The sequence below is a fragment of the Micropterus salmoides genome, unplaced genomic scaffold (assembly GCF_014851395.1).
Source record: "Micropterus salmoides isolate LMB-PRFRI ecotype aquatic unplaced genomic scaffold, ASM1485139v1 Ms_hic_scaffold_2, whole genome shotgun sequence".
In the NCBI taxonomy this organism is placed as follows: Eukaryota; Metazoa; Chordata; class Actinopteri; order Centrarchiformes; family Centrarchidae; genus Micropterus; species Micropterus salmoides.
Window position 1 is genome coordinate 44,291,820 of NW_024041150.1, and position 16,045 is coordinate 44,307,864.

Here is a 16,045-nt window from a genome sequence, read left to right on the forward strand (position 1 = left end):
CATTTGCACTTTACATTTTATGTATTCCAACTTTATTAAGTATGAATGTTCAAAATGATTTTGAACTTTGCACAAAGTAGAGGAAACAATAACGTGTCTTTTGATACTTCAGCTTAAGTGCTATGTTTAGCTAACCTTGAGATTTAGCCAACATTAGCACTCATGTCAGTTTGGGGCAAGTCGTCACATGTGATTACTTGCCCCAGTACAAGTAAACACATAGAACATGCTCAAAAAACTTTGTGAAACTGTGTAATTACCTCTGACACAAGTATTAAATGATACTGTAAATAGAATATTAAACACTGTAGTTTACAGCAGCAGCCATACGCCTGGACAAGACTGACTTCATGACAGAGTATTTACGGTCTTATACCGCAGACATGTAGTATGTTAGTAGATACAAACACACACACACACAAACACACACACTACATCGTATAGTTATTAATTTAGTTAGGCAACAAGGGTAAAAAACAAATAAGCTTGTAATTAATTTGTAATTGCAAGGAAGAATGTGTTTTTGAAGGAAGGAAGAAAATTATCAACAGAAGACAGAAAATGACAGAACACCACCTGACATAATGTTAAAGGCAGTCAGGCAGGTGAAGTTGAAGAACAAATCAATCAGAAGTTCAGCTAACGATTTTGACGTTAGCTGCTGACATCTCTTTTGGCCTCATCTATGTGGAGCCATTTTCATACCGTATTCCAAACAAAATGTAGTTAAAGTGTGTGAAATGCAACACATGGGCCTGCAATGTTTGCAACTCAGGCCAGAACTGTGACTCTAAACATGTCTGATTAGTCAGATACTGTCATGAGTTGTAGTTTTTGCCATTTGTTTCTGGTGTCCTTCCGTTTACCTGTTCTTCTTGTTTCCTTGTCCTTAGTGTTTATGTCTTGTCTGGTGTTCTAGCTCGTAGTCCTGTGTTGTTTTGATATTGGTTTGGTAGTCTACTTGTTATATGGTTTCTTAGTCACTGCCTTAACTCTTGTTCCTGCGTTTTAGTTCTTTGTCCTTGTTCCCAGTCCTGTACCTTAGTTCATGTTAAGTGTTCACTCTGGTCTGGTTTGTGTTCAGTAACCTGTGTTCCGTCTGTTCCCCCGGTTGTCACTCTGCCTGCATGTCAGTCTCTCTGTTCACTGTCTCTCTCTCTGCCTGCCTCGTTAATCTCATGTCCTTCACCTGTGTTGCTCCCGCCCTGCTCGTTAGTCCCTGTGTATATATGCCTGGTGTTTCTGTCTTGTCTTTGTTGGGTCATTGTATGTTGTCACCCAGTGTTGCAGTGTGTGTTTCTTGTGTAGTCAGCCTCACTCGTCGTGTCTTCCTGTTTCCCTGCTCATTTTGGATTTCTGTTGGACAACCTTTGTTTTTGGACTCTGTCTTCAGCCACTCAGTTTGTAAGTGTGCTCACCTTTTGTTTATATTAAAACCCCTTCACTGAACTGCACCTGCTAGCCTTCGTGTCATGCGTTTGGGTCCTCCAACCTGCTTCACCACACCACTTACCGTGACAGATACAGATGTATGTTGTACAGAAATGCAAAGTTTGTTGCATTAGTGTATTTAAACACCACCACATCTGTTTAGTTAAGAAGTTACACATTTAAGAAAGTTTAATCTGCAGCATTACATTCAATTACCACAGATATATTTGCACGCCAGAGAATGTTTGATTTTCAAGTTCAAAGAAAGAGGTTGTCCCACTTGTGTGCTCTGCCAACATTTTTGTTTTGAATTAAATTGTTTGTTTTCCAAATTTACTTTTAGTTCTGGCATTAACTAGATTTTTGGCAAATGTTTGGCTATATATAAATGAACATTGGTGTCTTCACTTCTCTTCAGGAACAGCAGAGCTGCTGCTGCTTCAGTGGAGACACAGCAGCTTCTACCTGGACTTTGAATTGTATCATTTGTAATTATATGTAAATAATTTGTCTGTGCTGACATAATAACGTATCAGTGATGATGATCCAGTACTAGTCCAATGAAAAAGCTTACAGCACCTGGTATTCCCAGGCGGTCTCCCATCCAAGTACTAACCAGGCCCGACCCTGCTTAGCTTCCGAGATCGGACGAGATCGGGCGTGTTCAGGGTGGTATGGCCGTAAGCGAGAGAAACTGCCACAAAAAGCCTCTTTATAGATCAGTAACACCCGTGTTCATTTACATACAGAGAAACTATCAGTTGGACAAACCAGCCACTCAAACTACACCAGAGAGCAAGTCACAAATTTAGTTTTGACCAGTGTTAGTTTTGAAGCTGTCTTCAAAGCTAACACTGATGACATGCTCCTGTATTCTTGAGTTTTATGCAAGTAGAGTACGTAACTAAATGAGCCGTTAAAATACATTTTCAAAACTAGAAACTCCTCTCTAACTCTGCTAAAGTAAAGAAATCTCTTCAGCTGAGCCCTTGAGTAGATAACTAAATAAGCCATGTCATCATCAGTCTTACCGTAAAGTTTAAACTGGTGCTTTGCACTCTGCTGGCTTTGACTCTGTGGTGCTGTTGCTCTCATCTCTGCTGTCTGTATTATGTTCACCATGTCAGTGCCAGTAGTGGGGCAGGCTGCTTTCCAACAGGCCACCATTGCCATAGTGAGTGCTCACTGGATTTAATTTGTATTAGTAGAACAATAAAGCCTTAAACTGAGAAAGTGTTTCCCTGATTTTGTAAATGTTTGCATCTGTCCAGCTTTGTGACTGTGAGAAGCGCCCGAGACCAGGGCTGATCTGCCTAACACCACAGAGCCTGGATGACAACTCATTACGGTTAATGAAGCAAAATACAGATTACAGACTGGTGAAGGTGTGAATGGAAACTGTAGCGAAATTAAAAGTTGATTACTACCCCAATGAAATTAAAGAGTAAAAGTAGGCTACAGTTTTAAAAAGGAACGTGAAAAGGTGTCAATGCCTTATTTTACTTTATTTATTTTGCAACTTTGCGTTACTTGTAACAAGTTACTACCCACCCTGCTGCAGGCAGGCATGTCTGATCTCGTGATACAGGCACCCCGAATCTGGGTAAAAACTCCTTCACAGTAAATAAGCAATAATGTTGTTCTGTTTAAGCGGTCCTTATTCATATATTTATATATAGGTTATATTCATATAACCTCATCATCAGACGACACGCTTCATTAAAACTGGACAGAAACAAAGTAAAGCTTTGTTTGTCTTTTCACTCTTTCAACAATCACCAACGCTGGTTTAGTTGAAATGAATCCTTAATTCACCAAAATATATACAGAATATATTGTGTAGTGTTACTAAAATTATGACAGAAATACCTCTACTAGTCTACGTTAACACTTGTGAATTTTCATGATGGTGATCAACATCTATAAAGAGGCTTTTTGTGGCAGTTTCTCTGGCTTACGGCCATACCACCCTGAACACGCCCGATCTCGTCCGATCTCGGAAGCTAAGCAGGGTCGGGCCTGGTTAGTACTTGGATGGGAGACCGCCTGGGAATACCAGGTGCTGTAAGCTTTTTCACTTCTTCAGGAACAGCAGAGCTGCTGCTTCAGTGAGACAGAGCTTTGAAAAACACAGCAGCTTCTACCTGGACTTCTTTGAATTATATATTTTGTAATTATATGTAAATAATTTGTCTGTGCTGACATAATGTATCAGTGATAATGATCCAGCAATAGTCCAATTAAAAAGCTTACAGCACCTGGTATTCCCAGGCAGCAAAAAAGTGACAGACCAATAATTTGTTTGCAAGTTATGTTTTATTTTTGAGATGACTTTTTTTGTTGTTGTTGTAGATTAACTTTAAAAACGGAAATCTGAGATAATTCTGTGGTGGACGGTTTTTATCCGTCAACGAGATATTTAACCTGCAGTAGGTGGAGTTACTGTAACAACATAGATAAAACAATTAAAACGGAAAATAATTCATCCTTCATCTGCTACTGACCATGAAACATGTTCACACATGTAAAACTTTTTCATAAAACACTGAAATGTAACATAATATTCAATAAATGTATTTCTCTGGAAACAAAGTCATCATAGTTAAACTGGAGCTAAAATAAATCTTCTGCATTTCAAACAAGCTGATCAACAACTAAACAACGAGGCTGATAACGTAAGGTGTGTTCAGTCTGGGGCTTCAATTAACAGTTATTTTCATTATCAATTAATCTGCCAATTAGTTTCTTAATGAGTGGCTTGGTTTTTAAAATGTCAGTCAACAACGTCACAGTTTAAACTGTTAAAAATGTTTCTTTTGTCCATCTGACAGAACAAAACACAAAGTTCACCAGCAAATATTCTCCTCTGAAAAGCTGAATTTCTTCAATTATAAAAAATGACCAAAGACAAATCGATTATCAAACTAGTTCATAAAATTTTGTCGAATATCTAATCAATTAACAGGACGTTGTTTCTGATTTTCTCCGTTTTAATTCCCACACTGAATCTCTTTGTTGGTCAGACAAAACAAGACATCTCAAGACGTCAGCTTGGACTTAAGGACGTTATGTTTGCATTTTACAAACCAAAATGTAAATCAATTCATCGAGAAAACAAGAGGGCAGATTAATAAATAATGAAAAGAAGATGCAACCCCGTTTTAAATACTGTCCATTCTTACTAGTTTAAAGTAGAAATAGTAATGGAGGACATTTAAAGCTTAACTTAAATATTTTTATGAGTTTTGTTTGACTAAGTGATAAATATCAGTCCATCTTTGAGATAAACACTCCAGTGCAACACTACCAACTAAAATGAATACTTTCTGGCTTTTAAATAGCTAAATACTGTTTTTCTAAAACTGTAAACTAATGCAAAGACAAAGTTTTTGGATGTCTCATTCTGATCGGTGGTGCGTTTGAGTAAATGCAGCCAGTAAACAAGCTTGGCAGTCATTCTGGCGCTCACCACACGCCACAGTTCAGCTGATCTCAGACTGAGTAGTTCAGGTGGACAGTCTGATCTTGTGATAAAGGCATCGCGGACTTGTGTGAAAACTCCTTCACAGTAAATAAGTGACACTTAGGAGGTTCCAACCGGTTCTCACTCCCAAGTCGTCACATCTGGACGCATGGCGAAGACTCGTTGGCATCAGTTTGTAACACACTGGGGAGCCCCTGAGAGTCATAGTTAAACGTAGTGAGTGAAGCCCTGTAGTGTAATTTATGGTGTAAACGTAGGTGTAGGATATTAACGCAAAAGTCAGATTAAAGACGTGGTTGTGGTAGACAGATTGGGGTGAACGCCGGACTTTGACCAGGAGCCCGGTGTTTCTTTCCTGCTTTGAAACTAAAAATCATTAAATGTTTTTAGCTACGTTACGTAATGTTGTCATTTTAACCCAAACCATGATCTTTTCCTAAACCTAAACAAACGTTTCACAACGTTAACCACTCACACACTATTTTTTGAAAGTCTAACCGAACATTGGACATTTATTATTGTCCACTTGAACCGGAGTCCTACATATTCAAAAACGACGCCAAGGGGTCTTCAACAAGTATGTGAAAAGTTGGAAGTGAGAATGTGTTGGAGGTTCATGAACGTAAGGAAGACGAGCTGATAACCGAAACTGTCCTTACATACAAGAACAGGAGGAAAGGGAAAATTATTTAGAAACATCTAGAAGCCGTTCTTGGCGAACCACTGCGCTCTGGCGACCACGTCATTGGCGAAGTCCCCTTGAGGTGTCACTCTGTCCACCTCCTCGTACGTCAAAGGGATGACCCTCTCCTCACCTGCGATGTAGCACGCCAACGCACCTGAAAATACAGACAGAGAAGTTCAGGTATGTAAAGCCACAACACAAACTTCTCTGTGAACCAGACGCCCCTCAACACACAGCAGGTAATCTGCCTCGACCACTGCTGCTCCATCAATCCTACATTTCCCAAGTTGGTATTTTGGGAAAAACGCTTCACCTTCCTGTCACTCAGCTACAGCCAGCAGCCGTACAAAGTATTAAACCACCGGTTACAGGTGGTTATGTAATGGACTATTTCATGACTGGGACCAGTACTTTTTTTGAGGTTTTAAGTTTACTTTGCACAGAGCCAGGCGAGCTGTTTCCCCCCCATTTCCAGTATTTATGCTAAGCTAAAAAGCTGCAGCTTCATATTTACTGTACAGACAACCAACTCTCCAAGAGAAAGAGGGTTTTACTACGTTTTGAATTTTTCTTTTATCTGTCTTATACTTAAAATTTACTTTCCTCATTATTTTGTTTTTTTAATTGGTGTCCTTAACTGTTATTAGTAATGTGAGCATATGAATTCACCAATTTAACACTACTAAAATCAGTATGTGACATGTGGAGTCACAGTTTAATACTTTAGGATATGATTGGTAATTTTTTTTTTAAAAAAAAGGAACAAATAACAAATTTAGGGATTAATTGAGTTTCATGACACCAAGTTAAGTAGCTTTAAATGGTCTTCAATTGTCTCACAATGAAGAATAACGGACAGCCAGGAGTATGAAAATAACATCCAGGTTGTAAGAAAGTGAAATTTCTTTTAACAGCAATCTAAAACACATTTGTAACTTTAATTATTAAAACTAATGGAAAACTAGTGCAAGTCTGACGTTCCAGTCTGAATCCCCTCTGTGGACTGAAACTCGATTAAAGATCTTAATTTTGTGATTGTTTTGTAACTACTAAAACCCAAAATGATTACAAAATTCATGAGCGCCCACAAAGTGAGGAGAGGATCAGTCCGTCCTCCGTGTCTTTACCTTTCAGCTGCTGCTCTTTGCTCCAGTCCTGCTTCGTCCTCTTCATGGTCTTGATGAGCTGGATGAAGAAGGTGACTCCCTGGTCCAGGTGCTCTCTGCTGAACGGGTTTCCTTTCACCGCGTGGTAATGCTTATTGATCTGCACCAATGGGACAACTTAACCAATCAATCCTGAATCCAACACGCTACACGTCTGTCTCATCACAAACTAGATGTTTTGTGTTTTTATGGTTCCCAAACATTGTTTAACCGCAGCCCCCTCCATAGTCTACAAGGTCAAAACATCAATAAATAAAGAAAACTGAAGCATCTCAAACTATAACCAACTAAATCACACAGACACACCTGCATGAGGCCGAAGCAGTTTTTGTCGAACTTTCCATAGCCGTTGGCGCCCAGTTTGGTTCCAGCCCGAGACTGTCTGGAGATTATGCCGGCGATCAGGGCCGGGTGGACGCTAAGCCTGCAAGAGACCACAGCAACCGTCAACGTGACTTTAAGAGTGTCTCTGTTATCAAAGGTTAGACTGTGTACAACATTAAGACAGCACAATTAGCAGCTATTTAAACCAGTACAGTAGTTACAAAACAACCCAAAAAGAGACTCAAAATAACCATAGACAGACGCAAAAACAAGCGCAAGGAGAAACGAAATGACTACAAAGAGACTTAATATGACCCTGAAGAGACACAAAATGACCACAGAGACACACAAAACGACTACGAAGAGCTAAATGAAATGAATAAAAGTTACAGCCATCATTGATCTGACAGAATACTGTGGATGTTTAAAAACAAACAAAGACAAATTGCACAAGTTTTATGTTATTACATTTTTCCCACGCTGCTGATGTCCTCTTTGTACCTCTTCATCTCATTCAGGTCACTCTCTGCCAGCTGGTGGGAGGCTTCAATACCTGAAACAGGATCCGACACAAGACTATGAGCACAAAGAGAACAGAAGAATATCTATATCATAATTATGGTACGGGACTAAGAGTTGAAAATAAATGCATTAAAATTCAATATAAGAACTAAATATTTGACCTGTTGTAATTAAGTTGAAATATCCTTTATGACCATCAATCAGGTTTGTTCTGGGTGGACATCAGATACAATGAAGTGGCAGTGATTGATTCAATATGTGTTTCATGTCTGTGAGATCTGACTGAGTTGTGACTCTGAGATGAACGTGGCTTTTTGTGAACCGACCTCTGCTGAGCAGCTGGTTTGCGCTCGCCGTCTCTTCAGAAGCTCCCGTTGTTTCCACCTCGGTGAGGTCGTCGTACTCTGAAACACACAGAGGACAGACACCATCAGTCCTGTTCATCTCCGTCTCTCAGTGAAGTTTACGACACCTGACGACACCGTCCTCGTCTGTTTCTACCATTTCTTTCCCAGAACAACTGAAACATTTTGATGCCTGGTTTAAATGAGTCTTTCATTCTGTAATTTATAGGCAACTGAATATAAACAGTGCTTACCTGTGTATGTCTCTGCAAATAAACAAACAAACAAAAAACAGCAGTTTTAGTCACCGTCTTGTTTTCTGCACATGTTTTTGATCAGTAAGTTCAGGAACAGGAACTGCTAACAGTTAATTCTATTAAAATATATGCATTTCACACAGGAACGTAATCTTTATGATACAATTATGACTAAGTTCTGTATTATAGAAGCATAGGTTTCAAATTATTTTAATAATATGACACTTCATTCGAGTAAAACACATTTCTGTGAAGTGAATTCTTAAGTAAAGTGTATTTACAGTTGACAGCACTGGAGTATAAGAGTATAAAGATAATTAGAAGCCTGGACATGTTTATTTCAAAAGATAAAACATGTCTGGCCTCAGAAATGTTTCTGAACTGGAGAAAAACATGATCACACAAGTTTCTTAATATGAACAGAGAACAGCTGATTTCTCATAGTACAGCTCGACAGTATGGGCCCGAACAGGCGCCCTGATAAACTGCGTCCTCGCCACAGACACTGGAAAACGTTTTAAATATCTTTACTTCAGAGTATACTGACTACACTGTGAAGAAAGTCACACAGAGAGTTTGTCTGCAGAGGAAGTGAAATGATTTTACTTATATTAAACTAATGATATGGTGGAATTACAAGGGATCCTCTGTGTGCACTTTGAGTTTTTACCCTCAGGGGGGCGCTACAGGCGTGGAAGAGCCACTAGAAATGTCTTAATCCAGCCTTATTTAATTTGTTTGTTGATACCGTGTTTGTTGTCTACATATTTGCCCACTACTGTTTTAAAATGCTAGCTTAAGCTATTTTCCCACCACATGGACTATGAAGTTACTGTTTTAATTAAGTGCATGGTATGTCGTGGGCGAACAGACTGTGTGAGCGCCTCATCTTGCTGTTTTCAGGGATCAGAGCCTGAGTTTTTTCCAACATCCAGAGTCTGTGGTGGTTTGACCTCCAACAGCAGCAACATGTATTAAAAACCACTTTTTGAAAGAAGTGAAATGTGACATGAAAACAAAGATGACCTTGTTCTCCGTCTCTCTGCTGAGTGACCAGATCGAAGCTGAACTCTGAAACAAGAAAAACACACAGAAGAGTTGAGTTTCCTTCCTCTGATAACTACCATCACTGTATCCTCCACGCTGCCACCTGACTCGCTATAAAACCGACCTGTCAGACGCCGCAGCGAAGAACGCAGTGAAGATCGCAGCTTCTCGATCATCCATACAGGAAACGCAAAGAGCATGACAGCTGTATTTACGGCAACCAGCACGATGGCGAAGACCATCACGAAATTACAACCAAGTCCTGGGTCGAAGGGATCGAACTCATCTAAAAACAGCAAGACAGGATGACGTGACGCTTACTCCTGCAGCTTGAAGACGCCGTTAATTCAAGTAAAAGTACAGAGATATGTCATTTTTTAACTTGTAGTCTTTAGTCCAAACCAACGCCGACTCCAAGTGACATCACTTGAGGATATTTAACAGAATTCACACAGCTCCCTTTAAAACATTTAGAAACCCGCTGGCATGGAAGATCAGTGTGTAGCTGTGTCTCCTCGTCATGTTTCAGACGTCTTATTTCTTGTCTAAACTTTCAATATTTCACAAAAGTCCGTAAGTCCACAAACTGAAAACAGATTTAGATTCAGAACTTTGTATATAAAGTAAACTAAACACTGAAATGTTTTTTTGTACATTATATCTGATACTTCAAATTCATTTTACTGATTATACTTATGTACTTTTATTTAAGTAACATTTTTAATGCAGGACTTGTACTTGCTTGGAGTATTTTTTATAGTTAATGTATTGTACTTTCACTAAGTGAAGGATGTGAATACTTCTTCCAATAGTGATCTTCTTCTTCCAAAAATCAGTAAAAACAGGTAAATTAGGATATTTACCTGTGATATAAATCTTGTTCTCGTTTGCCAGGCTCATTTCAGGTAGTTCCACTCTACAGATCACGGTACCATTTCCTGTTAGTGCTGCGGTTATAAGAAAAAACACGAGAAGGGTTAAATCCACTTACAAATCAGAAAAAAAGGCTACTAATAACTGGCTGTGAATCATCATGTTTTTAAGTTTTCTTCCGTATCACAGTCATCCAGTGACAGCTGACTGTACATCCATGCTGCTAACAGGAAGTGCTAACAGCTAATTTCGCACACTTAACGGCGCCAATTTGCCAAAATGTAAACAAATATAGGCTTAAATAAAACAAGGCTCCAGTTGTAGCTCACAGCGAACTCACTGAATCCATGGCAACATCCCCCAAAGCATTATGGGACTTGCGCTTTCTAAACTTACTGTGTGATTATATAACAAATGGAAATGAGACTCAAACTTCAGACCCTCTTAGCTCACAGAAATGACAAATTAAAACCTCGTTCAGGACAACAACTCATAATCTGACAGACATCATTCAATCGGTGCGAGTGATCCTCTCTGTAAATCTCATTTCATCGTTTATTTATGAAAAAGGAAAATAAAAACAAACAGGACAAAAAAAACACGAGCAGTTAGGGTGCAATTACCTTTAGCTGCTGCCACATTAACGAGCGCCCTGACGGAGTGGAGGTCATCTGGTCGGACTGATGACTCCGTCTGAGCAGCCAGGACGCTTCCGTCGGCGTCCAGCAGAGAAACCACCGGCTCGGGGCTCCAGCCGCTGGACTCACAGACGACAAACAGCTCGTTGGCTGAAGTGCGACGGACAGATATTTTCACCTCGGCCACCTCAGCTGGAGACAAACGCACACGTCACTACAGTATCTCTGCTGTGGTCTCATGATCAACGATAATTTAGCAGGTGCATTATTTCTATTGCACTTGGTAATAATTTTTTTATCTGATATGCGCAGCTCTTATTTAGTCGTTTGTCTGGATGTTGGTCCGGTCTGAAATATTTTCTCTTTTGGCTGTTCTGTTTTTGTGATATTAGTAGAATTAATAATAATAATAATAATAAGGTGTTAAAATGCTGTGAGTTCCTGGTGCACACTAGAGGGTTTTAAATCTTAACCGATTTTGAAAACGAGGGGTACCACAGAAATAACGACAGAATTAACTGATTTTTTATATTTTAATCTTAAGAACACAGAAACACCTGACGATTCAGTCAAGACGCAGGATCAAACGTGATTTCAGACATAAACAAACGTGGAGGCAGACTGTTGTTGTCAGCTGGTTGCACGTGTGTGAAGAAGAAAGAATCAAACTGTGGATGAATTTGAGGCTGAAAAGAGGGAATAAGGACGGTTTACACAGAAATACCCAACACAACTTGCTCTCATTGGGCGTCAATCTGGGTTTATCATCTGCTCCAACCAGCCTCGGCTCGGGAACGCCCCCGCTACTGAACCCAAAACAGGCCCAGTTATCCTCTGGTTTAACATTACAGTAAAACACACTGAACGCCTGACAGATGGCAGTGATCAGCCAATCAGAGCCGTTGTTACTGGCTTGCCTACAAACGCAAACTCTGCATATCTAAACTTAACATCTTATTGCTTCATAAGTGAAGACTTCCACTTAGTTTGCAGCTAAGTAGGTTAAAGTAAACCCAATGTAACGAGTATAGCCTCTAAATACATAGTTGACCTTATCAATCACAGTAAGTGCGTTTCCTTGACACGTTCGATTCCCTTTAAATTAAAAAAGTTTCCTACAATCCAACTACAGCATGGCAAATTATTTTTAGATCATAGATAATAACGGCTCTCTGACCTCAGTTAGCGAGGCCTCTGTCTGTGAAATGGAGACATCTCGAATGGTCTAATCAGGAAGGCTACATGATGTTGTGTGGAACCAGGCGGGAGATCTAGAGGCCGTGTGTTGTTTAGACTAGATAACTAGGACGAGTCGCACACACCTCCAGCTGTGACCTCGTTTCTGAGGTCTAACTGAAGCTGGATTGTCTCTGTAAGCCTCCTCTGCTGTGTGGGGTCCATTTCCTGCTACCAGTATTGTGAATAAGTGCGTTCACTTTAAGACAACAAAGACTAACGAGAGCGTTTAAATTGAGACTGAGCTCAAAGTATAAATTCCTCTTTGGTGATCCTCTGACTTTCATCTAGCGCCACCATCAGGTCAAACAAAGTGTCCAACACTTTGGTTTACGACCAGATACCTGCATGCATCAGCCTCGTCTGCACTTTGTGTTTACTGATAATTAGTTTACGTTAGCATGCTAACATGCTAAACTGACATGGTAAATCAAACCTGCTAAACATCAGCATGTTTGCATTTGTGCAAATCTGTGCTTCAGTGCAGCATCACAGAGCCGCTAGCACAGCTGCAGACTATTGTTATCTTACCAACGGTGAGCGAGACAAATATGTCCTCCACAGACGATCCTCGCAGAAGGACACACCTGGATTAGCATGATGAACAAGATAACGGGAGAATTTACTGATTCACAGGGGAAAAAATCACAATAAAAGGGTAAACTCACCCTAAAAAAAATCTATATAATATCCATCACTTACCTGTAGGTGCCGTTGTCCCACCGTTTGACACCGAGCAACTTCAGGGAACCGTCCTCCATTATGTCCGTTCTCCCGAGGTACTCTGGCGCCTTCTCCTTCACAAGCTCTTTGCCGTTGCGGAGAACATGAACCGTAAGTGGGGACACACCATCTACCCGGGACCACTCCACCGCCAGGAAAGGAGAGGGGTCGACAGACGTGGTGAGGTGACACGGGAGAATGACATCTTTGCCGAGAACTGCAGATATTCGCCAATATGAGCCGGTCTGTAGAGGCTTACCTAGAGGGACGAACCAGAAGAGGATACGACTGAATTAGAGAAATTACAATTATTAATAACAATCATTTTCATTTAATCTTTTTTTATTGTTATATTGAGAAAATGTCATAAAATAGAGTAAAAATTTCCAGAGCCCATTGTCGCGTCTTTAAATTGCTTGTTTTAACTTTAATTTAGGACCAAAACACTTCTGAGATGCTGGAACACCAGCATAATTAAACAACTATCAAAATGGTGTTTTGTAAATTTTCTGCTTAAATCTACAAACCTATTCGGCTCTAGTCTGAATCATCCACAGAACATATAAACAATTAGCATACATCCATGTTTCCCAAACTTGGGGTCGGGACCCAAAATGGGTCGCAGGCCCTCTTTTAGTGGAGTAAAATAATGTCAGTAATGTGAGCGTTCTTTTTGCTACACTTGTCTGTTCAGCTGTGAGGGTTTCTCTCTGTCTCTTCTCCCTAACTTGATCTTCTGTCCACTTTCATACAGAATTTTTATGTCTGTAATCTGTGATCTGTCACTGTCGATGCTATGATGTTTAAACCCTCATTACTGAGCACTTCCCCGCATATTACACAGTGACGCATCTATATTTAAACTAAAGTACAAGGACGAGTTTATAGATGCGTCACTGTGTTATATGCGGGGAAGCGCTCAGTAATGAGGGTTTAAAAATGAATAAATTGAACAAAACACTCGCTGTATTTGAGAAAGTTCAAACATTTATTTTTACTTTGCAAAGAAGAATCCTTCAAGATGTGTTGATTCTATACAGCTCAACATACTGAATCAGGTTTTTTGACTCTCATGTACCTGAAAAACCAACTCGGAGACAGACTAAATGCTCAGCATGACCTCAGAATGGCACTTTCAAAACCTGAGCCCAGAGTAAAGATCACTGGTGAGATTGGTGATGACTGGAGGGCATAAGAAAATAAAAGTGGAGAAAGGGTGAGACGGTGGTTGTTTTTGTTAACTTTAATGTGAAAATTTATACATTTTATTTTGTAAATTTGGGAGCCAGGGAGACACCAGATTTATTTTTCGGGGTTTTGAGCTGAAAAAGCTTGAGAAGCAGTGGAACTCGCTCATAAACACAACTGAGGCAACTTCCAGTAAAACGGAAAGCAAAACACACAGAGCTTGATAACTCCAATAGCTGGTGTCCATAAGTGTCCTGAATGCCCTTCTTGGAAATCTACATGTTGGGATATTTGGGGAAATCCTAGTATGTTTGCCAGGAAAACAACGTACACGGTAGAGAATCCACTTTAAGCCTTTCCACATATAAAACAATCTTCTCAATAATTCGGGATATAAATGATCTATTAGTGACGCTCTATTTTATTTAAAACAAGTCAATAAACAGTCCTGTTACCAGCCGCTGACCTAAAGTTACTCTCTGGAGTCACGTGGGCTGCTGATTCTGAAAGTGAAACTATTGTTGATGTTTGTGCTGATGCAGTGTTGCGTTGACGCCGGTGAAACACCAAAATGTGTGACGTATCAGATTCTGTGATTACACCCAAACGACGATGTTTTCCTAACCATAACCAAATATTTTTCCGTATTTCACATGTGAACATACTGACCTGACGCTGGGTGAATGACGCTGATGAAAAGGTGCAGAAACCAGCTGCCGAGGAAGCTAAATCCAGCTGGCATCATTTTCAAAGTTAAAGAGGATGCAGATCATGTAAGCAAGCCGGGAGGCACACGGCGTTTACTGTTTATATACAACCCAAAGCACGAGCCTTCTTTCTCTGAGTTCATGGCGCATGCAACCAACTTGTTTAGGTGCATGCCACCAGACCACCACCTACTTCTACTTCTTCTTCTTCTTTGTACTGGCGACTTGCAACCAGATGGAGCATTATCGCCACCTACTGTATCTTAGTTACATCTGTCTAAATCCTTGTGTTCAGTTTGTTGTAAAAAAGATGAGATGTGTTTAAGCACCATCTTTCCAGAGTGTTCCAGTCCATTTCTCAAAGCCAGCCTTTGGTTTGAGTATTTATTGCACTCTAACAGCACATGCTCCACAGTTTCTGGTTGGCTGCATGCCTCACAATTTCCAGATGGATGTTTTCCAACAAGGCGCAGAGATGCATTTAACTTTGTGTGACCAAGTCTAATTCTGCTAAATTGACACTGTTCTCTCCTGCTCTTCCCCAGTGTCCTTTTCCTCCCCCACTTTCTGCTGAATCTTGTATAAATGTCTTCCTTTATTTCCATTATCCCATAAACTCTGCCACTGCATCTTAATTTTGCTCCTTACATATGCTTTGATCTCGTCTTTGCTAACTGGTACTTTCAACCCATTTTTAGATAATGTGTCTGCCATCTCGTTCCCTTGGATACCAATGTGTGCTGGGACCCATAGAAACTGAACATAAATCCCCAGACTACTTATTCTGTTTAATGATAACAATATTTCAAACAATATATCCTCCCTACATTTTGACATTGTACTTTTGAGACTGGCCAGAGCTGCGCTTGAATCTGAACAAATTACCATTTTCATTGGTTTGATTTCCTCTATCCACTAAGATTGCCATCATTTCTGCTGCATATACCAATAAATGGTCGGTTTTCCACCACCTACTGTACCGGAGTGTATATATGAACGTGTACACATATATCTTGTCACACATTTTTAGGAACATTAGCCTACAAAACTCACATTACATTTTGCCATTAAATAAAGACATGTCCAATTGTATGTCCACATCTGAAAAAAACAAAAAAACACCTGGATCTTTTCAGCATTTCCCTTTGAAGCCCTTCATTGGTTCCTGTATGCTGTAATAGTGTCTGTCTCTGTAATAAGCCTGAATGGAAACCTCTTCTAGAAAAATCCTCACAAAGTCTGTAAAGTCTGATGCAGGCTGTGCATCTCTGGCTGTGCTCGTGACTGAGGCTGCTTGTGTTTCAACTGGATCTGTGTGACCTGCTAAAGACGTCTGGACTGGGTCTGTACTAGTACTGGATTTGGATCAGCTGTGCAAGTCCTGGCTTATGATCCAGCATCTACTCTACTGACAAATAAG

The 16,045-nt window shown here is 40.1% G+C and overlaps 1 protein-coding gene and 2 non-coding genes across 4 annotated transcripts; 1 reads left to right on the forward strand and 2 right to left on the reverse strand.

Moving 5' to 3' along the window:
• Window positions 1-1,998: 1,998 nt before the first annotated feature.
• LOC119913708 lies at window positions 1,999-2,117 on the reverse strand. The gene has a single exon (XR_005446611.1). It is a non-coding gene; the product is annotated as a 5S ribosomal RNA (ribosomal RNA).
• A 1,266-nt stretch (window positions 2,118-3,383) lies between these two features.
• On the forward strand, window positions 3,384-3,502 carry LOC119913824. Its single transcript, XR_005446659.1, has one exon. It is a non-coding gene; the product is annotated as a 5S ribosomal RNA (ribosomal RNA).
• A 226-nt stretch (window positions 3,503-3,728) lies between these two features.
• LOC119911597 lies at window positions 3,729-14,831 on the reverse strand. 2 transcript variants are annotated; one of them, XM_038730509.1, is made up of 13 exons: window positions 14,588-14,831; window positions 12,710-12,989; window positions 12,539-12,594; window positions 10,757-10,963; window positions 10,124-10,210; window positions 9,385-9,546; window positions 9,240-9,284; window positions 8,211-8,222; window positions 7,939-8,016; window positions 7,559-7,643; window positions 7,073-7,190; window positions 6,728-6,866; window positions 3,729-5,754 (listed from the first exon to the last, which is right to left on the reverse strand). In XM_038730509.1, the coding sequence occupies exons 1-13, from the start codon at window positions 14,661-14,663 to the stop codon at window positions 5,615-5,617; spliced, it is 1,485 nt and encodes a 494-aa protein (XP_038586437.1). In that variant the 5' UTR covers window positions 14,664-14,831; the 3' UTR covers window positions 3,729-5,614. The 2 variants fall into 2 exon arrangements, with proteins under 2 accessions (XP_038586437.1, XP_038586438.1); XM_038730510.1 differs by lacking the exon at window positions 8,211-8,222.
• Window positions 14,832-16,045: the final 1,214 nt, after the last annotated feature.